Genomic DNA, 23,991 nt, shown 5'->3' with positions numbered 1-23,991 from the left:
CCCTTACAAGATCAAGCTAGTTAACCCTCCATTGAGGATGTGGGAAGGACACAGGAGCCTCCACTCCTAGCTGAGGAGCTACTTGCATCTGGTGTCTGTTAGACCAGAGGCAGTCTCATTTAAGGGTGTAGGCCCTAGAAGGCTAGGGGGATGCCCCATGCATGTATGGTCAGCATTTCACAAAGCCAGGAGAGGGGCATGGAAGAATCTCAAAGCGGTAAGAAAGGGAGGTGGGGAGGTTTGTAGGACTGAAAAAATTGTACACATGTATGAGCTTTTACAAGAATAAATGAATAGATATTAAAAGCAAGAGATACTTGCAACAGAAGGGATTCTCAGTGCGACGGCATAAAGACAGGAGCAAAGAAAAGTCGGGGGATCAGAACTTGAAAGTTTAAACTTCATTCAAAAGGTGGTCAAGAAATTGAATATGAAATGTGTTGTGATAACCAAATGTACAAGACTCACACTGATCAAAAGAGGGGTGGAGTTTGTACAAAACTGCTTTAGAGGGAATAAGATATGAAGAACAGATATTTATGCCTGAAGCTACCCAAGGTAGAAAGGCATCTCAAAAGTGTAAGCATTGTCACACAGATCATGGGTTTCAGTCACGGTCCTTAGCCCAGAGCTACCGGCTACACAGCAACTGTCAGATTACCGTCTCTCTTAGGGTACTCTTCCTGGGCATCTTCTGGAGACCAAATGGACCATCTGGTTAGCGTTTCACTTACGTGAGCTTTTGAAGTCTTTCTTTTTCAGTCTCCTCCTCATCATGGTTCCTCGTGGGCTGGTGGAGTAGAGGCTTCGAGGTAAAGTCCCCATGTTCAGGGAACTCAGACTGTACGCACTCATGGAGGTAGGAGAAGATGAGGGCACCATAGCCGCTGTAAGAGAGCAGAGACTTGGCACGGAGCGGTCCTGGATGCGGCCTGAGCCTGCCGCCCCTTGCCAACCAGCAATGACCCAAAGAGACATCACATAGTCACAGGTTAGTTAGTATCCCAACCCAGACACAGACCAAGCCCGGAGCCAGCGCTTTAGAGTTTCAGAGGACTCTCCATAGCCCGTGGCTGCACACAGACTTAAGCATTTTGCTTCAGACAAAAAAATAAACAAAGATTAGAACAAATTTCTTCATTAAAAACTTAAGACATCAGGCACACAGTGTCATTTTTTTTGGAGTATTTTCTGACCCGGATGTCGTAAGTGATTCACATACACGGAGATCTGAGATCACCATACTCCAATGTTCTGAGGTGTCCCCTGAGCTGTCCTGAACTTTTACCCATTTTTTTCCCTTTCTTGTTTCTGTGGTGCTGGGGCTCAGACTCAGGGCCTCACACACGCAAGGCAAGCCATCTGCCATTAAGCAACAACCCCATGCCTTCTGACCTTTTATTACTGAGGAGCGCTTCCCAGCAGAAAGGGAGACAGATATCAGAAACAACGTGGTGTTAGTACAAAGAAAGGCACGGTGACAACAGCAAGCAGGCAGCAACCCATGAAACCAGAGATGTAGTGTGTTAGGGGGAGAAGGCATGAGGAGAACAGACTCAAAGGAAAGAGGAGAAAGCGTGGGATATTACGAGGGCTGTTTGGAGGAAGCGCTTTCGGGAAAGTCAGGGCTGGCACTCTGCAATGGTCTGGGTGGTACGTGTTATGGTGATGGTTGGTATGAACGCCGCACTGGTTGCTGGCCCAGGCATCCCAGGGATGTTGTCTGTCGCTCCTCTGAATTTTCACTGCCCGTGTGACGTGATGATGAGAAATAAGGAAGACAGGGAACCAAAACAAAATGGAAGAGAAAGAAAAAAAACAGAAAAAAAAAAGAAGAAAAAGTAACTGAACTGCACAAATTAAGAAAAAGAAAAAGAAAAATCGTTAACAGAAATGGGAGCTGCTTGCAAACGGGGGTGGGGGAATCTACGTGGCTTCGCCCTTTTCTAAGCGGTCAGCAAAGGAGAAGATTTGCAGCAGCCGTGGAGACTTTCATCTTCCTGAGACTAATGGGTGTCTGTTTCTTGGCCCATCTCCTCTCCCTTTAAGATGACTATTGAATCAATTTCTAATCTCCCCCTGCGCTTCACTGCAGACATTAAAAAACATTTTTTTTTTTTTTTTGGAAACTTAAAAGTCATTGTCATAAAGCTCTACGGCGCAGAATTAGTAACTATAACTTTGCAAATCCTGGTCAGTTAGGAACCCTTCGTCAGAGAAAAAGAGGAGATGGGACAGTAAATCACGCTGGCTTGTGGTGACTCGAGTCCTTCCACACGATTGGCTGCCCTGCTGCTTTAATTACCCTGCCATCCATCCCTCAGTGTGTGCCCTTGATGTTCCTCAACAATAAACTGTTGCCATCATCTGCCCTATCAGAACCTTTTCTCCTCCCCGACTAATGAGGAGAAAAGTCCCAATATATTTTGTGATTTTTAAAAAAAAACTGTGTACAAGAAACATTTAGTTTAAAACTTTTATGTTGTTTTATTTCATTAATAAGGCATAAAATCATAATGAGTTTCAACTTCAAAAGTTTTGGTCTCCATTTTCTGTTTATGTAAAAAGAAAAAAGGAAGTATATCATGTTCCCGTTTTAAATTTGCTGTTAAGATTTGACTTTGGGGTGAGGATGTAGCATGATTGGTGGAGTGCTCACTGAGTTTATAGGACCGCTAGGCTTGCTACTCAGTGTGCATAAACCGGTTTGATCCGGTCCGGTCTGGTCCGGTGACTCATACCTACAATCCCAGCACTAAAGACATAGAAGCAGAGGAACCGGAAGTTTAAGGTCTACACAGCCTGGGCCATGAGAGACCCAATCTTTTTACATTTTTAATTTTAAACTTTATTATTAAAATGTCGTACATAAACATATTCACACCCTGAAACTTACCCAGATCGAAAAGACTTTACCTTCAAAACAAGGAAGAATTAAATTTCTATCCATCCGGCATTCTGGAAAATGACCCATATTATATCCTTGTTACCATATCCAATAGGGACGATACTATACCTGATAGGGGCCTTTTCATCGACTGAGCTTAGAAGCGTTGAAAACAGTCACAAACCTCGATTTGCTTTCTGAGCCTCTGGCTAAGAATCTGAATGCATGGCAGGAGTTACTCACACAAAGGCGTTGAAGGCTTTGCATGTGCAGATGAGTGTCCTCTGGGTAAGAGGGGACCCTCGGGCCATCTCATCCCCAAAGGCCCTAGCATAGAGGGATCTCCCGGCTGGGAAGCGAAGCTGACCTGGGCCTTGCTCACTTGCCTTTGTGTTTCCCCTTCTCTTTGACCTACCCAGAGAGGCAGCCTCTCAGCCTCACTGTCCACACAATCAATGGATCATGGAAGCATCTCTCCTGCTGTGGGAATTCTCCACACACAGTGTTCAGCTCCGTGCTGCCTCGCCAAATACAGGCAGGTGAGCAGTGCACTGACTCTCCCTACTGTTGTTCTATCAACTTGCCAACAACAAATGTTCTGAGAGGAAATAGGCGTGATCTTGGTCAACAGATTTCCCTCCCTTAACACTTAACACTCGGGTTTCAGAAGACCTGTAGAAAATCTGTGAAAGCAACCATTTCACAGCCACTGTAATCTAGAACTGGGCCTATCTTTCTGCAGGAGTTTCCTGTGTCTAAGTACTGAGTCTCAGCTACCAGCTCCTCCTAGACTACAGCACTACCACCACATTAGCCTTCTGATTAACATCTGGCACATCTGCTTTTCACTATCCATAACACATCTGGGGGGGAACGTTTTTTAAAAATCAATTATTTTATTTATTTACATTCCAACCATTGCTGGCTCCAGCCCCCCACCCACAATTCCTCATCCCATTCCTCCTCCCGCTTGCCTCCAAAAGGGTGCTCCCCACCCTCAAGCATCCTCCCTCCTGGGGGCATTAGGTCTCTTGAGGATTAGGCACATCTTCTCCTACCAAGGCCAGGCCAGGCAGTCCTCTGCTATATATGTGCCCGGGGGTGGGGTGGGGGGCTTGGACCAGCCCGTGTATGCTGCCTGGTTGGTGGGTCAGTCTCTGGGAGCTCCCTGGGTCCAGGTTAGTTATGTCTGTTGGTCTTCCTACCCTTCCCTTAAGCTCCTTCAGTCCTTCCCCTAATTCCTCTATGGGGTCCCCGACTTCAGTCCAATGGTCGGGTATAAGTGTCTACATCTGTCTCAGGCTGCTGGTAAAGCCTCTCGGAGGACAGCCATGCTAGGCTCCTGTACGTGTTCAATCATGTCACCCCTGTGTCCATGGCTTCTCTTGCAAGGAGAATTTGGACAGTCTCTTATCTCTAGGTTTTTTTTGTTTTTTGTTTGTTTTGTTTTGTTTTATCATTCACAATGAATCTCTTTCAGCTACACTGGTCTTGTGCCTCTTAGAACAAGCCAGCTACCTTCCTTCTTCTGCAATCCTATGGCCGCCTCCACTGTTTGTATGGCTAGCTCCTTCTCATCATTTAGGCCTTAGTTCTGGTGTTATCTCTACCTAAGAACCACTGCTGACTTTACTGGTTGGAGTGGCTGCCAATGCCTTGTTATCTCATTAACTGTCTGTACCCTGCATATCCCTTGTCACTGTCTGGCCTTACTATACAATGCATGAATGTACATTCTCTTAGAATAGAGGTCTCTACTTGTCTTGCTTCCTAGAGACTTGGACTGTAACTGGGACATAATGGTTGATGCTTGCATGGCAATAGCTTTGTCTTTGAGATAAAGGAGTATTTTAGGCAAGACATTAGTGGTTCCCTCCCTCCCCCATTATTCTTGTTTACTTTGTGATATATAAGATACCTTGTAGCAAGATGCAGTTAGTGCTGGGTCCAGCTAATCTACAAATATGGCCACTCTATTGTCTTCTTAACAAAGTGCTTCTAATGAAGCCAGGCTGGAGTGAATGGTCTTCAGGATTCGACATCAGCCTCAGCTCTTCAATGAATACTTTGAAAACTACTGACCGTTTATTAGAACTGTCAAGCCAAATTAATGAACCCATAAGGAAGATATTGCTGACCAGCTATTGCGAGCTTACCCTCATGCTGGCTACGGGCAGGTGAACTGGAGGTCATACACTTCCCCTTGATCTGTAACTATTATCAGGGACTAAGTCTTTAAACATAGAGTGATTATGAGGTAAGGTGATACAGATGATGCAGCAAGCTGGATTCATGATTGATGAAGGCCTTTTGTGAAAGGCCTTTAATAACTGACATAGGCCGGTGGAGAGTACAGTGAATGCCCCTTTTGAATGTATACTCCAAATCTCTTATATTTTAGAGTGGTCTATCTAACATTCATATACTAAATAAGTATTCCAGGGGGTTAATAGTAAGATGTTGCATTTTGGGCATGTTCTTGCATTTTGCAAAGGAAACTCAGGGGCACTCTCTGACTTAGCTGTGCAATAGTAGTGGTCTATGTTCATGGAGCTCTTTCTGCATCCTAGATGCTGTGCTACCTGCTTTTAATGGAGTGTCACAGATGTTGCTGCTTAAAGTAGTCTGATGAGGGTAAGCATTATTGTAACCCATACTTTACAGATAAAGAACTTAGGGTACAGAAAAGTTGGGTAGCTTCCTTAAGGTCCTAAGGTACCAGAATGGACTCTTTGGATGCCCAACCTACAGCCACCATGAGTCACTGCCTCTTCTGATAGAGGCTCATGAAGCCCTTGCTCCAGACAGGAACTTGAGTTGAAGCTACAATGTTTCCCACTGCTGCTACAGTCTCAGATGCTCAGAGCACATAAGGCACCGGCTTCTGATTTCCTAACTGTGCTCCCTTGCCCAGCCAGGATGTCTGAGAGGATGGGTGACAGCTAGTCTGGTGGTTGTCCCTGGAGATCACAAAAGAGAATATTCCCCTGCTTTGAACTCATTAAGCCTAGTGACCCTGGCCACAGTGACTTTCCTAGAGCCCCTTTCTCCTTCAATTGAGTTTATGTCTCCCAAACATCTGCCGTGGGACAGTTTTTAACCTCAATGAAAATTAATATTCTTCTTTGCATTGAGGTGCTGAGGATGCAACTTCGGCCTCGTGCATGCTCCCTTAGGCAAGCATGCGCCCTCTGAGCCACACAGCTATCCCTGCAGAGGCCACCGCGGCTAGTGTGGTGCATGCTAGTGTTCACCAGGGAAAGGCAAAGTGGATCTCTTGCGCTGGGTTAGCTCGCCCCTTTCCACACTGACCTGGAATCACTGTGGTGAATGTTTTGTGGCCAGCCAACTCTGGAAAACTATGAACCTTCATAATTTCATGAGACTTGAGACATAGTACCCAGGCACTGCAGACTGGAAAAAGCCATCAGAACTTGCATTTTGAAATAGTGGTGAAAATACGAGAGACTTCAGTAATACAGAAATAGAAGTGTGAGAATTGCCAAGCAGCCCCACATTCTCTCTTAATCATTTTCCCTCAGGACTAAGATATAATTATGTTTAAGTGCCACTATTTATTTCTTTTAGAAAAGTCTGCTTTTAATGTAAAACCTAGGGGAGATGCTAATAGGCTAAATAAGGAAGACAGCCAGCCCTAGACTGTCAGCCTCCTACCTTACCAATATAGATGACGTCAGGGGTTCCAGGAAAGGAAAAACAATGCGTTCTCCCATCCAGCTCAGCACATAAATTCTTCAACTTTTCAAATTATCTTGGCAGGTAAAAATATTTAATATTCACAAGCTGGGAATTTTAACTATTTAGGATTCGCATACAGGCCAAATAGAGGAAAATAATGAGGTTGATAAAGAAAAAAAAAGTAACATTTTGAAAGGGTATGTTCACATTTCTGACTTCCTGACACCAGATGTGAGCCACTCCAAAGAGCACAGCACACAGTGGTAAAGCTTCCAGTCTGATGGCGACTTCGTATACACTGAGAAGATGCACACATGGCTTCAGGCACATCCCCACTCAGCAGGAAGGTCGTGGGGGCTATGGTTGAGCCCTGTGCGCATCCCCACTGGCTCCAGCATCCTCCAGCTCCTTGGTACTTCAATCCCGCTGTGCCGATTTCCAATCCTAACCTGCCTATGCCGCATCGTTTCCTCACACCAAAGTGTCAAATTAAAATCTGATAAGGGCAACGCTGTACTAGAGATTATCGCTAGCTCCAGGGCCGTCTAAGCTCCTTTTAATTAAAAAAGGTTGCATCCAGCTGACTCATTTAGTATGAAAATTATTTCCCTCCCTCTTTCTGTTCCACCCCTGTAGAGGAGCGCAGTGGCTTTTAGAAGGTGAGGGGCACAATGCAGATGACCTTCCCACAAGCAAAATTCCACCGCCAGAATGCCCCTCCTCACCTCCCCCCCGCCCCCCCCCCCCCCCCCCCCCCCCGCGCGCTGTTGCTAATTATAGAAAAGCACTGTACCTCTGTCGGTTTAGCCAGCGGTACAGAGGCTGCCTGCTTCCTAGGCTGAAAAGGGGTGCAGGGGGCGTGCGGTTTAAGAAATAAGTGGGGAATGGAATTGGAACAAAGATTCCAGCGGTCCAAGGTCCAAAGTCTTGTGTTTGTACCAACCATGTTTGGTTTACAATGCCCAAGTGGATGGTTGTATACATTGAGAAAAGTTTACCTGCACACCGCAAGACAGCCAGAGTGCAGACTCCCTGTACTGCATTGAGTCTACCGTCTTTGTTCTCCCTGGCCCAAGGTTTGGCCGGAAAGTGCACTCTTCATCATGGGGGAGGGGAGAGGAGACAAATATTCCGGCAAATAGACAAAAAACGTTGGAACAGACTTTTCCCATAATAGTCTTTCCCTGATGAATATTTAATAAATCTGTTATTAATATGAATTTGCCTTATTTTATTCTAGGATAGTAAAAACCAATTCATTCAGAGAAGAGGAGAGGGTTGCAAAGGTTAATGTTATCTGAGGTCCTTGGCAAGGCACATCTTCCTGGCCTCCTCACTACAAGTCATGTTTTTAGGTGTGTGTGTGTGTGTGTGTGTGTGTGTGAGTTTTAATGCTTCTTTTCTCTTTTTCTTTTTCTTTCTTTCTTTCTTTCTTTCTTTCTTTCTTTCTTTCTTTCTCTCTCTCTCTCTCTCTCTCCCTCTCTCTCTCTCTCTCTCTCTCTCTCTCTCTCTCTCTCTCTCTCTCTTTCTTTCTTTCTTTCTTTCTTTCTTTCTTTTGAGACAGGGTTTCTCTGTATAGCCCTGGCTGTCCTGGAACTCACTTTGTAGACCAGGCTGGCCTCAAACTCAGAAATCTGCCTACCTCTGCCTCCCGAGTGCTGGGATTAAAGGCGTGTGCCACCACACCCGGCTTAATGCTTGTTTTCATTGTCCTTTACAGAGATTCAAATTTCACTGTGACCGTCACAAAGCCAAACCATTTTTCTTTTTACAATACTGAACTTATAGCAAAGTTTGAAAGCAAACAAATGAAAAAGTTCTAGCCTAAAACTTCAATCTCAGGATTTCTTTCTTGTGTTTTGGGGTTTCCAGTAACTATCCATGCTTGTCACTAGGGACTCTGAAGATGGAAAGGGGGTGAAGAGGCATAGGCTGGTGATCTGGTGCAGGATCGTGTCTTAACTCTCTGGAGGAAGAAGACTGCAAGAGCAAGAACAAGAGAAAGATCTGGAAGGCTCCGCTCACCATGGTCAGGGCCCTTTAGGGCCAGGCGGGTCTGATGGTGTGGGAGAATCTCCAGCTTGACCTGGTCAGTGGTATTGGCCAGGAACTGGGTCGCTTCTGCGAGGGTACAGTACTCCATACTCGTGCCGTCAATGGAGAGGATGTGGTCTCCCACGTGTAGCGCGCCACATCTATGGAAAGGAGAGCGAGCATCATCAAAAACAAACAAACAAGCAAACAAACAAACAAACAAACGACAAAAACTCTCCCAGAACGAGACTTTCATGTTCTTTAGAGTCTTAAAAAACTTGATGATAATAGAAAATATAACCTGTTATATTTTAGGCTGGATCTGAATCAAAATATAAGATCTTGTGGAAAATGCAGAAAAAAATGCGAACAAATGATTTTCTTATTCTCTTGTCCTTAAAGATATTTTACCCTTAAACATTTTGGGGTGGGGATGTTAAACATTAAGGGGAAACAGGCGAGTGGGGCATGAAGTAGAGAATTGTTGTGCCATGATTCTGTTCTCTGACTTTTTTCTCCTAGGCTCTTACGTCACAATTATGAGCTGTCAGTCACGCAGAGTCTTAAGATGTGACTTGCTGAACTGGCCTAGGGTCTTGATGATGATGATGATGATGATGATGATGATGATGATTGAGAGGTTCAGTTACGGCAGCCTCGGAATCTTTTAATAGAGGGTTCCAGTTTACCAATTCTTTATTACGGGGCTCTGTTTTGCTAGTCCGGAGTCAAATATTCATTAGCACAGAAAACAAATTATGTAGGAGTTAAGGGTAATCAGGCCAGGTTTACACGAGGAGTAGGGGAAGAGCTAGGAACAGGGGTCTGGCTGCTACCCCTTGCTAGCCTCAAGACATTGGCTGGCTATTGGATGGATTGAGAAAAGCAGACAGCACTTGATAATGCTCATCAACTGGGTACCCACTGAAGAGGGGAAAAACAAAACAAAACAAAATAGAAGCAGACAATTAAAGCACCCTACAGCACTAAGCTGAAATATCACTCTGCATCAGTAGCCATCACTGTGAATAACCACATGGAGTGTGGCCAACTACTGAGCTGTAGTCCACCCGGGTTTTAGGTTGTTGTGGGTCATTGTGCGACAGGAGAGAGGCAGCCCAGGGCAGAGGGAGGAGGAGGAAGAGAGGTAGGTTAAGAAAAGGAGGGGAGGAGGGGGGAGGAGGAGAGCAAAGAGGAGGATGGGGGAAGAGAAGAAGAAAGGAGAGGGAGGAGAGCAAGGAGAGGGAGAAGAGGGAGAAGAAAGGCAAAGAAGAGGAGGGAGGATGAGGAGGAGGAGGAGGGAGAGGAGGAGGAGGAGGAGGGGGAGGAGGGAGAGGAGGAGGAGGAGGAGGCTGGAAACATATGGAGTGGAAAAGGTGAGGTCTATCGAAGGATTCCAATCATCAAGGCAAAACCATTTTGAGACATCCTTTCTGTCTGGAAATAGTATTCCATGATGATTCACATAGGGTGATTTGGGAATAAGAAGTAGATTTTCTTACTAGGAGCTGTAAAACGTTATGTAGAAAAGCAGTCTTTTGCCTCTTTCACATTTACCTTAAAAATGTAAAAAATTAATTGGGGACATGAATTTCATTTTTATAATGACACTGTAACAATGTTTAAGAGTCCCCTGGCTGATGTTCACAGTCATCTATTGGATGGAACACAGGGCCCCCCATGAAGGAGCTAAAGAAAGTACCCAAGGAGCTAAAGGGGTCTGCAACCCTATAGGAGGAACAGCAATATGAACTAACCAGTACCCACTGAGCTCGTGTCTCTAGTTGTGTATGTAGTAGAAGATGGCCTAGTAGGCCATCAATGGGAGGAAGAGGCCCTTGGTCTTAGGAAGATTATATGCCCCAGTACAGGGAAGTGTCAGGGCCAGGAAGTGGGAATGGGTGGGTTGGGGAGCAGGGCAGGGGGGAGTGTATAGGGGACTTTCAGGATAGCATTTGAAATATAAATGAAGAAAATATCTAATAAAAAATTATTATTGAAAAAAAAAAGAGATCCCTGACTGAAGGTTGTACAAAACCATTAAGATTAACAAACTATACAATATCAGGCTTGTCTTTAAAATTATATTACTTTAAGAATATGTATTATCTACTTTTCCAAGAAGGAGTAATATCTTCTGATAGCAGGATTTAATTGTTAACGATGCAGAAAACCCCATGAATGGAACTTAATAAAGATCACTTCATTTGCCCCATCAAGGACAGAGACTTCTTTTTCTGAGTGACACAGTAAGTAAATGTGTTTGCTTGTTTTCTATTGATAAAGGCCACACCAAATGTCTGGAGTGGCATTTCATCACAGGGTGGCTGATCAGGTAGTTACAATCTTAAGTTTCAAACAATAAAATGTTTTCTTATGTGAAATTTATAGTAACTGTCAACAGAGTTTAAAAATTTTTTTTTTACTGTGTGTGTGTGTGTATGTGTGTGTGTGTGTGTGTGTGTGTGTAAAAACAAGTGTACATACTATATAAGTGTGTGTATTATGTGAACACGTGAGTATAATACAAAATTAAGCACACACACAGCACCGATAGGCAGACACTTGCTGTGACACTCACCTGTCCGCAATGCTTGCAGATTTGATTTTGTCTATGACAATGACCTGCTTGTTACAGCACACGGAGGTAGTTAGGGCAACCCCAAGGCTGGCACCTGGAGTTTTGGCAACTTCAACTAGTAGTGGCCCGGATGCTGTCGCCACAGAATCTGTCACAGGATACATTTCAGAAAACAGAACAGAATAGACCAAGTAAACAAACAAAAAGATAATGAATATTTAGTCTGATGCTAGTTTGATAATCCATATTATCCCCACAGCCTGAGGGTACCTTCTCCATTCAGCTGTCATAATGTGTACATGCGCCAGTCCCTGGAGTTAGATTTTAATCTCTGTGCCAATTAGGATAACATCTCATGGATCCTTTTGCTCTCTACGCTGCCTGGAACAATGCCTGGAATATCTTAGAGTTTTCTTTAAGATCAACTAATTCAATACATAACCAGGATTCACTATGTATGTACATAAGTATGTGTATTGATTCATGGGGTGGGGGGAAGGACAAATTGATGACTAGATAGATTGGTGGGGTAGATGGAGAAAGGATGGATGAGAGATAGAAAAGAGGGAAAATGGGAGAGATAGAAAGATGACTGATAGATAGTTAGATTGATAGATGATAGATAGATAAATGATAGATATGATAGGTAGATAGATGATAGATTATAGATAGAGATGGTAGATGATAGATAAATGATAGATATGATAGGCAGATAGATAGATAGATATTAGATGAGAGATAAATTATAAATGATAGATATGATAGATATTAGATGATGGATAGATTATAGATGATAGATAGATATTAGATGATAGATAAATTATAGATGATAGATAAAAGATAGATATGATATAGGCAGATAGAAAGATATTAGATGAGAGATAAATTATAGATGATAGATAGATAGATAAATTATAAATGATAGATATGATAGATATTAGATGATGGATAGATTATAGATATATCTAGAGGATAGAGACTATATGTAGATGATATCTCTAAATTGTCCACTAGTAGGCATAATTTGTATACATGTGAGACCTGAATTAAGGATGTCTCCCTCTCAGGAGTGACTTTGTATTTGGTTTATTTTGAGCTTAAAATACTATTTCAACTCCTCCTCACCTTTGAAAATTTTGATATAAACATCAAAACCTCTGGGAAGCTCTTCCCAATTCACAGCCTGGTGTGGAGCTTTTCAGATGTGTTCTCACAACCAGAATTATTCCCCTTGCTAGAGTATACACCTCCCTGCGTGTGCTGATCACACACCTCTGTTCATTGCCTGATTGTAAGCCTATTCTGAAGGCAGACACAGTGCCTGGCCAATCACCATGTTCTCAGGGCCCAGCATAGTGATTAGGACTAGGATATATGTAGTTAGAAGCTGTTAAATTAATAAACAAGTAAAAGATCTTTGAAACCATCCTTTAATTACAACACTCAGGAGGCAGAGGCAGAGGCAGAGGCAGAGGCAGAGGCAGAGGCAGAGGCAGAGGCAGAGGCAGAGGCAGAGGCAGAGGCAGAGAGGCAGAGAGGCAGAGAGGCAGAGAGGCAGAGAGGCAGAGAGGCAGAGAGGCAGAGAGGAGAGGCAGAGAGGCAGAGAGGCAGAGAGGCAGAGAGGCAGAGAGGCAGAGAGGCAGAGAGGCAGAGAGGCAGAGGCAGAGAGGCAGAGAGGCAGAGAGGCAGAGAGGCAGAGAGGCAGAGGCAGAGAGGCAGAGAGGCAGAGAGGCAGAGAGGCAGAGGCAGAGAGGCAGAGAGGCAGAGAGATTTCTGAGTTCAAGGACAGCCTGGTCCATATAGTGAGTTCCAGGTCATCCAGGGATATATAGTGAAATTACCCCTTCCTCGCCTACCCCAAAGTCTTTGGTGCCCTTTCAAGCATGGAAGAGACTGCTATAATATTGGAAAGAACCCTGAAAATAGGTTAAAAATTTTAATGATAATTTCTACAATATTTGGATCATGACACCCTATACAAGTTACTAAAGCTTCCTCAGCCCCGTAGCTGCTTTACTATAAATTGACACATCCCTTAAGTGCTTTTATTGTTGTTGCTATTCAATGGCCTCAAGCATTCGGGAGCACCTCATCATATTGGCAGGACTGCAATATTGGTAGATGGCTTTGTCTGGCTTGTTGGGACTCTGTGTTTGACATTTTATCAATCAGTTTGCTGCTCTGCAACCACGCCTTTGCCACCAAGGCACGACTCTGTGAAAAATCTTTGTTGTTGTGGCCAAAGCCCAGGTATTAGACACTGACTGGTAAAGCTGGAAAGTTTGTGTGTGACAGCTGACTCCAGTGTGAGATAAAATAAGGTATCTCTTAAAGCAGGCGAAGGTCCGTGCTGATAATATCACAGATCCTAGTTTTAAAGTACCTCAGTCGCTTTTTCGGTTGATGTGGCAAAATGCTTTGACGAAAGCTGTTTAAGGGGTAGAGGATTTCCTTGAGCTCAGGATTTAAAGCCAAAGCATCAGCTTGTCATATCCCATTCACGGTCAGCAGAGGAGTGAACCTCTGCTAAGCTCCCTTTCGCAATGTAGAGTCTAGGATCCCAGCCAGAGGAATGGTGCCACCCAGAGTGGACGGTGGGCAATTCATTTCTTCCAACATCCCTGTCATTGCCCAATACAACCATGAACCAAATGACTTCAGTGGCAGTGACTGATGTTACACGTATTCTCAACAACATGGGTTTTCAATCATCAAGGCTGATCTGGCCGGGTCTGATGATGAGTGCCAAATACAGATAGGAAGACTAGCCAGGTACTGGGTGGGAGTTTGACTGAACTGGACTACTTTCACCATGGAAAGGAAAATGAGTTGTCCTTCTGGGATAGATAAGAATTCTAATTATATATTTATTTATTTTTTTGAATAAAATGTTCCTGTTAAACTACCATTCACAGACAGTGGTTGTTTGAAGAATACTCACTTCCTAAAATAATATACTTTAATGCTTTGTCAACTAGGGAGTAGAGCTGTTTGAAAGGATTAGAAGGATTAGGTCATGCGGCCTTTTGGGTATAGGTGTGGCCTTGTTGGAGGAATGAGGATTAAAGTTCTCAGCTATTGTTCCAGTGCCTGCCTGCCACCATGCTCCTCATGATGGTATTGGACAAACCCTCTGAAAGTAGAAGCAAACCCTAAATTAGATGCTTTTCTTTTATAAGAGCTGCCTTGGTCATAGTATCACTTCACATTAATAGGGCAGTTGATTAAGGCATGAACGTATCAAATGCCTCCTTCACTGTCAGGGTACCTCACACAGCAATGTTTCTAAACAGTGAACTCACTTCAGCACTGTTTCTCTTTCATCCTGGATTCATGGGGAGGAAATTGGAATGGTACCGAGTGACCCAATAGAAGAAAATTATTTTCTGTTCTTGCAACATTATGTATGCTCTGTTGACCTAGAAGTTTTGGTTCTAGGGTAAGAAGTGAGTCTTTTTGCCAGGAGGCATGGGAGTGGCTAGAAGCTAAGGCCTAAACCATGGTGACACGAGGCTCCTGATAACCTAGAGGTCAAAACTGCTAAGAAGGAATTTATAGCGTTAGAATGGGTGATTGATCCAGACTTCCAGAGGAAATTGAACTGTTTTTCTACAATGGGGTAAGGAAGGGGATGTCTGGGGTGCAGGAGATCCTTTAGCGCATTTCTCAGTGTTAACCGTGCCCCGTGATTGAGGTCAGAGGGAACCTACAACAATCCAATTCAGACAGCACGAGGGTATGGGTAACCCCGCCAGGTTGCTTGACAAAGGTGGAGGAAATCAGAATGGGCAGTAGAGGAAGGTAGTTAAAAATGTTATCTAAGGCTACATGACAAGCTTCAGAAATGCAGACTGCAGTTGCCTCAGGAATTTCAGTCCTATTTTGTTAAGAATATGTTTGTGTACACACACATACACACACACACACACACACACACACACAATCTTTCTCCATTCCTCTATGTCTTTACTATATTGTGTAACATTTATTGAGACAATATTAGGGGTTTGCGGATGTAAATCTATATTATCATATTCAGGTTATGGGACACTAAAAGAATAAGCATTCCTCAGGGGACTGTGACACCAGTCCTTGGCTAAGAGAAGTAGTGTGGTTTTGTTTGTACATCAGTAATTATACCATGTGTCATGATTAGGGTTTTGTTTTGTTTTTTGTTTTTGTTTTGTTTTTGATACAAGTTAGAGTTATCTGGTAAGAGGAAAGCTCCATCAGATTGCCTGCAGGCAAGACTATAGGATGTTTTCTTGACTGAAGACTCCTGTGGCAGGGTCTAGTTCAGCTGGTGACAGTGCCATCCATGGACAGGGAGTCCTAGGTGGCATAAGAAAGCAGGCTGGACAGGTCATGGAGAGAAAGCCAGAAGAGAACACTCTTCCATGGCCTCTGCTTCAGTCCCTGCCTCCAGGTGGCCGCTCTGAGCTCCTGCCCTGACTGCCCTTCATGACAGACTCTAACCTACCTATAAGCTGAAGAAAAACAAAACAAAACAAAAAACAAAACAAAACACAAAAAACAAACAAACAAACAAAACAACAAAAAAACCAAAACCAACCCTTTCCCTGGCCAGGCTGCTTCTGGTCATGGTGGTTTTTTTTTTTAGGTTCTGTCCCTTTTTTTTTTTTTTTTTAAGATTTATTTATTTATTTATTATATGTAAGTACACTGTAGCTGTCTTCAGACACTCCAGAAGAGGGAGTCAGATCTCTTTACGGATGGTTTTGAGCCACCATGTGGTTGCTGGGATTTGAACTCAGGACCTTTGGAAGAGCAGTCAGTGCTCTTACCCGCTGAGCCATCTCACCAGCCCTGGTCATGGTGTTTTATCACAGCCACACTAACCAACTACAGCAGCGTGTGAGGTGGAATTACGAAGCTGTTACCTTCATTTGAAAATCAAGTATGACATAAGGAGATACGAATGACCATCAAGTTGATAAGGGGTGGGCTTAGTCTTGGTTAATCTTGCTTGTCAGCACGACTGATCGAGAACCACCTAAAGAATAAGCTGCGGAGTACACCATGAGCGATTTTCTTGGTCAGATTATTTGAAAGAGGAAAGCCCACACTATGCGAGGCTAGTACCTTTAGTTGCAGCGCAGATGAAACTGCGCCTGAGGGGAAAGCCTCACTCTTTGCTTCATCGCTCACTCCTCAGTGGTGGCTTCAGCTACCCTATTTTTGAGTTCATCTCGCCTACCGCCACTATGGCTATATTTTTTCATTGTTATCAGAGTCCGGCATTGTTAGGCTTCCAAGGTAGATTAAAAGAAAACCAGCGGCTCTCCCGGAAACCTTACAGTGCCCATCCGGGACTATTAAGGAATCCAGCCCTATGAATTGAGCAGCGACTGGGTTCTCAGCCTCTCCAGTGTTAGCAGTGTTATCGTACAAGCAATTCTAATAGTGCCGACCCTTTAGAGAACCCTGAGTAACACACAAGGCTTCTTGCATGTACTGCTTTCCTAAGTGACTAGTTATACTGAGTACTAGTTATACAGAGTACTAGTTATACTGAGTACTAGTTAACATCTTTTTGGTTGCGAGGTGTTATGCTATTTACCTGGATGCTACTGTTACTTTATTCCTGAACCCCACTCTCTAGCGGCTGCTACCTTGGGCTAATTTCCCTGGCCTTCTGATGTTACAGTGATCCCTATAATCTAGGGTTTAAAAAAAGTCATATCATCTTGTAGAATTTTAGAATGATCAATTGCTATTTATCAAACCAGTTCCTTAACTCTGAGTGTGGTTGAAAAGCTATGAAGCAGGTCCGTGGGATGTTGATCGCTTATGTTCTTCTTCATTGCTCTGCTGTATCTGATAATAAAATTATTTTGCTCTAAAAATGAAAGCAATGAAGCTTCCGTGTTATTTATTACTTAATCTGTTAATTTTTTTCTGCTTGGCGCTATGGTGGAAAATTTCACGACATGAAATGGTTTATGAAGAAATTTATTTTAAAACATTGCAGAAAATTACTTTAAACAGTGTGTATAATGTATATATGAATCATAAGTGAGTTCCATGCTTATACTTGTCTGATCTCTCTACAACTTTATTACATATGTGCAAATGATTAAAAAATTCAGATCAAATACATTCTTCATTTTGCTCCATGTGTTTTGGATAATGGACACTCTTACATATAGCCTCTATCATGATGAAGGACCAGTTTTAAAAGAATCTATCAGGAGATAAAAATTCTTTATAGATGAAGGACCAGTTTTAAAAGAGTCTATCAGGAGATAAAAATTCTTTATAATCACGTTTTCCCCCAATCCTCTAGATGTATCAAAATATTGACATTCATATCCTTGTTTGGATCTAACATTTTAATTATTGTAAAGATTAGATATTAGGCATTTTTGTAGGAAGAAATGATAGAGATGGGCTATCCCATAGGTGAGGCAAATGATTCTAGACCCTTTGCCACCATTAATTTAGAGGAGAACAAGACCACCTTATCGTTACTCTGGCATATCTAGGTGATTGGAAACTAGAATCAAGGTTTCCCTTCAAGGAGTGCTCTTGTTAAGAATGTACAGATATATGCAGTATTTCTACCTGGGGGACATCAATGTGGGAGCAGTGAGTCTCATTTAAAGCAGAATGATTCCAAATTCTGAGCCAAGAAATAGAAAGCTATAGCAGAGGGAAGAGGCACTGTGCTTCGGAGCCAGTGGCCGAGAGCATGGTCCTTGGTGTATTCGCCACACAGCTGCAGCTATTGACTGCTGAAGAGCCCAGCCCGCCCATCTTCTTCATTCCTAATTCTATGGGCTATCTATACAAGCAACAAGTTTACAGGGAAACTGTGATGCCACCTAAGTTGGAGGCCACTGGTCAGCAAGATAAACGTCAAGGAAGGCTGGGAACTGACTTCACGAAATACACAATAGCTAGAGCCAACATCTGAGACGTCTACTGATGAGAGGAGGCGAGACCATGAACACAAACGAGGTTCTAGACAACTGACGTTCATGACGATGGAAGGAGATATCGCAGGATTGGAATTGTCGTAGGACGCAAAGAACATTAAGGAACAGTTCGAGGGATGGTGTCCATCCTTTGGACAGACATCATATAACATAAAGTCTTCATATCAAACGGCGACTTTCTAAGAGATGATATCAGGTTGCAATTTGCACTTGTGCAGGGAAAGATCAGGGAGGAGAGGAGAATCTAGATCCCACGTGAAGACGGCTGCGAATGGGTGACAGCAGTGTGATGGCTAAAAGTTCATTCCCCTCTTCTCCCCTCCTGGTGGTGGCCCATAATTCCATGCCCTATGGTCACTACTAAAGCGACTTTCCCAACATGCATCTCCACCGAGTTCTGCAGCTATGTAGAATGACCCTTCACTAGGTCATAAGCAGGCCTGAATGGTGAGTATGTCACTTCTGTCACTTCTCTGTCACTTCTCCTGACTTGCTTCTTCCCATGATGGCTCACACTGTTCTACATCTTACAAACCTGAGCCCGGGAGCCACTTCCCAACACCATCTTCCCTGTTGTCACCACTAATTCATCTTGAGTCTACGTTTGAAATAACACTCAAATTTACCTTTTCTTGCTAGATCCACAATTACCTTTTATGATGGTTTTTATGTTTAGTCCAGGGAATGGCACCATTAGGAGGTGTGGCCTTGTTGGAGTGGGTGTGGCCTTATTGGAGTGGCTGTGGCCTTGTTGGAGTGGGTGTGGCCTTGCTTGAGTAGGTGTGTCATTGTGGGTGTGGGCTTTAAAACCCTCATCCTAACTGCCTGGGAGCCAGAATTCTAGCAGCCTTCAGATGAAGATGTAGAACTCTCAGCTCTGCCTGCACCATGCCTGCCTGGATGCTGCCATCCTCCTGCCTTGATTGATAATGGACTGAACCTCTGAACCTGTAAGTCAGCCCCAATTAAATGCTGTCCTTTAGATGACGTCCTCGGTCATGGTATGTGTTCACAGCCGTCAAACAATAACTAAGACACCTTTTTAGTTCAAGTTGCCACCATCTTATATCCCAGAATCCTCTCAGGATTTTCCCCTTCCCAATTCAAAGTAATCTTTTGAAGATGAACTCTTATTTTAGCCCCTTACCTACAACCTTTCTTTGGGGGAAAAAGATCTTACTGCCCATGTGGACCTGTGTGATCTGGATGCTGCTTGTGGCTTCAGCTTCATTTTCCACCATGCTAATCTTGTTCTCTATCTTCCAGGACCTGTCTTCTCTTTCACTTCTTCAGAACTGTCATGTGCCTACTTCACAATCGTATACGTTCTTCTCACCACCTAGGCTATTCCAACCCTCAGCTGGTCTGTCTTTCCCTGTTCTGCTCTAATGCAACATCTACAGGGATTCCTGCCAGAACCTGCATGCCAACCCGCCCGTGACACACTCTAATGGAGCCATATGGTTTTGTTTTGCAATGCTTTTAAATATATGATATTCAACAGTTGTTTTCTAAGTTGCTGCTAATTAATGACTCCATAACGTCTGGAATTCCTATTTTTAATTCATACACGTAGCTTGGGAATTTCTATTTTCCATTCATGCTAGTAACTCTACAGTGTTTACAAGGCAAGCTCATACATGATGGGTGCTCACTTATATATCAGTGAAATGAGCTAAGGAATGAATAGTCATGACTTACTTTAGGCACAGGGCCAGTGGTCCTAATGATACAGGATTTGTATTGGGCATCATGGTAATCCATACCTGAAACTCTTTGATGGCTATTCTTGCAACCATGGGTACCCATGAACGCAGAGCACAAATGAGAAGGAGGGACTTTTAACTTCAAAGTCTGTGCAAAGAATTCCAAGCAGTGCCTCATGATATAGGAGTGTTAACTACCTGACTTGATGCAATGACTGAAGAGTTAACGTATAATCCCTTGAAGGGGAAACAACTCCGATTTCTTCTAGATAGAACGGATACTAAAATACCTGGAAAAAGTTGAGTAAATATGCCACCTGCAGGATCATCAACTCTTCACAGAGACTGGCATCACACGGGGATCCACATAAAGGACCTTAAGAGATATGAATGCACTGGAGGTCTGAGAAAGGCATTGACCCTTGGCGAATTCCCCCAAACCAGCCCGTCTGCAATTCTTACCAATTAATCATGGCACGTGTCAAGGGAATAGCAGTGAGACCTGACCAAGGTGAACTGGTATGGTTAGGTTGAGCCCAACAGATAAGCTAGAATCTAATCTGAGTGTTTCTCAGTTGATTTTATTTTAACAGGCTTTAGGAAAACAACAGAACTTTTTTAGCAAGTGCCACTTCCCCGAATTACACTTGTGGAAGTCGCTCTCTGCATCACAGAAGGGGATCTACAAGTGTTAACGCTTAATTGATCATTAGCTTTTTGTGGTGATTGCTTTCCATAAGAAATGTTTTCCCACAATGCCATCAAGATGCTTAGACTAGCTTGTGCGCTAAGCCTATTTCCCTTGACGCCACCCAATTCTATTCTCACAGGATCTTCTGAAATGTAGGGGCTCCAGAGTGCTGGCTGCGTGCCGAGATAGCTAACAAGATGCGGGGGAGAGGAAGGAACAAGTGGACAGAGTAGAAGTATGAGGTGCTAGCATTTTAAAAAGTGCAAGAGGAGGACTGGATTGTGTCAACAGGAGAAAAAGAAATGAAGGGAAACTCAGGAAGAAATACCCAAGACCTATACACAGACATGATTAAAAAACGGATCGTGTAGATATAAATTATTCATGGTTAAAGACATCTCAGTCATTAAGATATTTGCACCATGCAGTGCTGATTTATGGGCTAAGTAATTAATTACACGAGCTACGCTGAGGACTGTTTGTATGGGAAACACTTTTTTTTTTCTTTTTGGTTAATCAGTTCTTCTGCTTCTGAGCTCTGCATTTCAATGAATGCGAGGTCCGGTTACAACTTCTCAGGCGGAGCACAAAGTCTATATATGCCACGTTAGCTTGCCTGGCCTCAATCCTCCAGGTAGAAGAAATACCTTCAGTATATCTATCGATTAAAAGTATTTTTATTAATGATACTCTCTGAAAATAATACCTGTAATAATTCCAACCATTTTCAGCATAGTGGACCGCCAATAAAATGTTTAATGTTAGCTTGCTAATCTGTGTGTGTGTGAGCGGGAGGGAGTGCTTGCTTATATGCATACATGCCGGCCATGGGCCACTGTCAGGTGCCTTCTCTCGCTGGCCACCAGATGTTTTGAGACAGTCTCTCATTGACTCTGGAGCTTGCTAATTTGGCTACACTGGCTGCCCATCAAGGCTGCAGGATCTGCCTGACTCATTTGTCCCATGCCCAGGCAACAGATTTGGGTTCTTACCACACAGTAAACAGAATGGCTCCTGTGACCACGTGAAGCAACCAGAATGCATACAACCCTCATTGGAGGCCTTCTTCATTACTTTCTATTGCTGTAATAAGACACCATGGCCAAGGAAATGTATGAAAGAAAGTATTTGGGCTTACAGTTTCATAGAGTTAGACTCTGGGATGGCAGAACAAGAGCATAACAGGAAGAGAGGAGAGGAGAGGAGAGGAGAGGAGAGGAGAGGAGAGGAGAGGAGAGGAGAGGAGAGGAGAGGAGAGGAGAGGAGAGGAGAGGAGAGGAGAGGAGAGGAGAGGAGAGGAGAGGAGAGGGGAAGGGGGGGAGAAAACAGAGGGGGCAGAACAGAGAGGAAAAGAGAGACTGGGAATGGCAAGTGTACTGGCTGAGTTCATGTGTCAACCTGACATAAGCTGGAGTTATCATGAGAAAGGAGCTTCAGGTGAGGAAATGCCTCCATGAGATCCAGCTGTAAGGCATTTTCTCAATTAGTGATCAAGGGAGGGAGGGTCCATTGTGGGTGGTGCCATCCCTGGGCTGGTAGTCCTAGGTTTCATAAGAAATCAGGCTGAGCAAGTTAGGGGAAGCAAGCCAGTAAGTAGCATCCCTCCATGGCTTCTGCATCAGCTCCTGCTTTCTGACCTGCTTGAGTTCCAGTCCTGACTTCCTTTGGTGATGAACAGCAATGTGGAAGTGTAAGTTGAATAAACCCTTTCCTTCCCAACTTGCCAGAAGCCCTTTGTCGTTATCTGTGGATGGTCAGCAAAGCCCCGCCCTATGGCAACCTTATTTATGGATTCCCATAGGAATATATAAAAGCAAAACAAAGAAATACCTAAGCATTAAAATAAATGAATTGTGGACATATTTTCTTTGTGCAGTATTATACAGCAAAGAGAACAAATTATCAAAATCAAACCCCAGCAACATGAATCTCACAGAAACTATATTGAACATAAGAAGCCAAACTTGAGTTTATTTTGAAGTATAAAATGAAACAAAGTTAGTGTATTCTGTTGGAAGTCAGACTGATGGCTACTCTTGGGCTGGGAGAGCGAGTGGAGAGTACAGGAGTGGAGGTTCTGATGCGGATCTTATTCCAAATCTGGACATGATTGCTTAGATGTGCTGACTTTCTGAGACAGTATTGAGTGGAAACTCAGGATTTATGCATTCTCTGTGCTGTTGCACCTCACGTAAAAGGTTTAAAAATACCATAAGCAGCGCATTTTAGAAATTCAGCTATATTAAAATAGGAAGTATAGTTACTGCACAGTCGATGAAACCCTCAGGATAAGCATGCCACAGGGATTAAGATCCATCACCAACCAGGATTTATCCAACCTCAAGGTGGCCTCGGGCATGTTACGAATTTTACTCCCTTTGGTCTCTTCTGCTGGCACCGTGAACGAGGCAAGCGTATGCTTTAACTTTCCAGGAAAAAATAGGATTTATGATGAAGCTTAATTGAACATGGAAGGTGCACTCTGACCTACTTTTTCATGGGCTGTGTTTTTAGAAGATAACATAAAAGAAAATTAGCAATTAAGAAAAAAGTTTAAAATGGGATCTGGGAGATGCCTGGTGAGTGAGCTGTTTTCCGTGCAAGCACAAGGACAGGAAGTGGGATCCCTAACTCCAACATAAAGTCCGCTCAGCTCAGTGTATGGTGATATTATACTGCGTACCAATCTGCATTTACTTGATGACTAAGTAACTAGCTTTTCATGGACTTATTGGCTGTTTGATTCTTCTATTGTCTGCTCAAGGGTGCCCTCCTTTCTTTGTCTTCCTGTTACAATATCTGACTGACTGCTCTGTTAGACTTATAAAACCCCAACGCTAGGACTGGAGAGTTAATCAGGTGGTTAGGAACACTTTGTCCTCTTCCAGAGGATCCAAGTTCAGTTCCCAGCACCCAAACAGCTATTTACATCCAAAAATAACACCAATTCCCTGAGCTTCAACACCATCTTCTGGATTCCATGGGCACCAGGCACGAAAGCAGTGCACAGACATGCACATAAAACCAAATAAGACAATTATGCACATAAAATAGATAAGTCTAAAAAATTAATTTGGGATTCCATATATGTGACAACAGGCTTGGGCTTAGGAATTTTTAATTACTCAATTTTTATGTTACGTAAACTTTTTTTTTTAAACATCATGATAATATTCTCCTATGTGTTTCCCTACAGTCTTTGATTTAATTTCACATTGAGATAGCCCATCTGGAGTTTATTTCACTTTAATTAAATAGGTATATTTTTTTCCCTCTTTTTGCATGATAATGCCACCCAAGTCACATGTGTGCTTATTCTTGTCTACATATCTATTTCTGAGCATTTGGCTCTATTGACTAGTTCTTTGCAATGTCAGGACCACACTGTAGGGATTGACTAAAGTCTTAAGTGGATTTGTACTATCTGATGTAAG

General features: G+C 43.3%; 1 protein-coding gene across 25 annotated transcripts in view; it reads right to left on the bottom strand.

Annotated features, from left to right (window-relative positions):
- Grip1 (glutamate receptor interacting protein 1) overlaps nucleotides 1-23,991 on the bottom strand; it is a 634,030-nt gene that overhangs the window by 100,049 nt on the left and 509,990 nt on the right. For 16 of the 25 annotated variants that reach the window (XR_380450.3, XR_380451.3, XR_003948812.1 and 13 more), the window contains 4 exons: nucleotides 11,202-11,349; nucleotides 8,612-8,781; nucleotides 1,590-1,745; nucleotides 735-887 (listed from right to left, as the gene is read on the bottom strand). Coding sequence is in view for 21 of the 25 variants with exons in the window: in XM_006514242.4 (XP_006514305.1) it covers nucleotides 735-887; nucleotides 1,590-1,745; nucleotides 8,612-8,781; nucleotides 11,202-11,349 (627 nt within the window). In the remaining 4 variants the exon portion in view is untranslated. The remainder of the gene's footprint in view (nucleotides 1-734; nucleotides 888-1,589; nucleotides 1,746-8,611; nucleotides 8,782-11,201; nucleotides 11,350-23,991) is intronic. The other 9 variants (NM_001277292.1, NM_133442.2, NM_001358809.1 and 6 more) reach the window with 1 other exon arrangement.

This window comes from Mus musculus, chromosome 10 (assembly GCF_000001635.26).
Source record: "Mus musculus strain C57BL/6J chromosome 10, GRCm38.p6 C57BL/6J".
In the NCBI taxonomy this organism is placed as follows: domain Eukaryota; kingdom Metazoa; phylum Chordata; class Mammalia; order Rodentia; family Muridae; genus Mus; species Mus musculus.
This window is presented reverse-complemented; position numbering and strand designations above follow the sequence as displayed.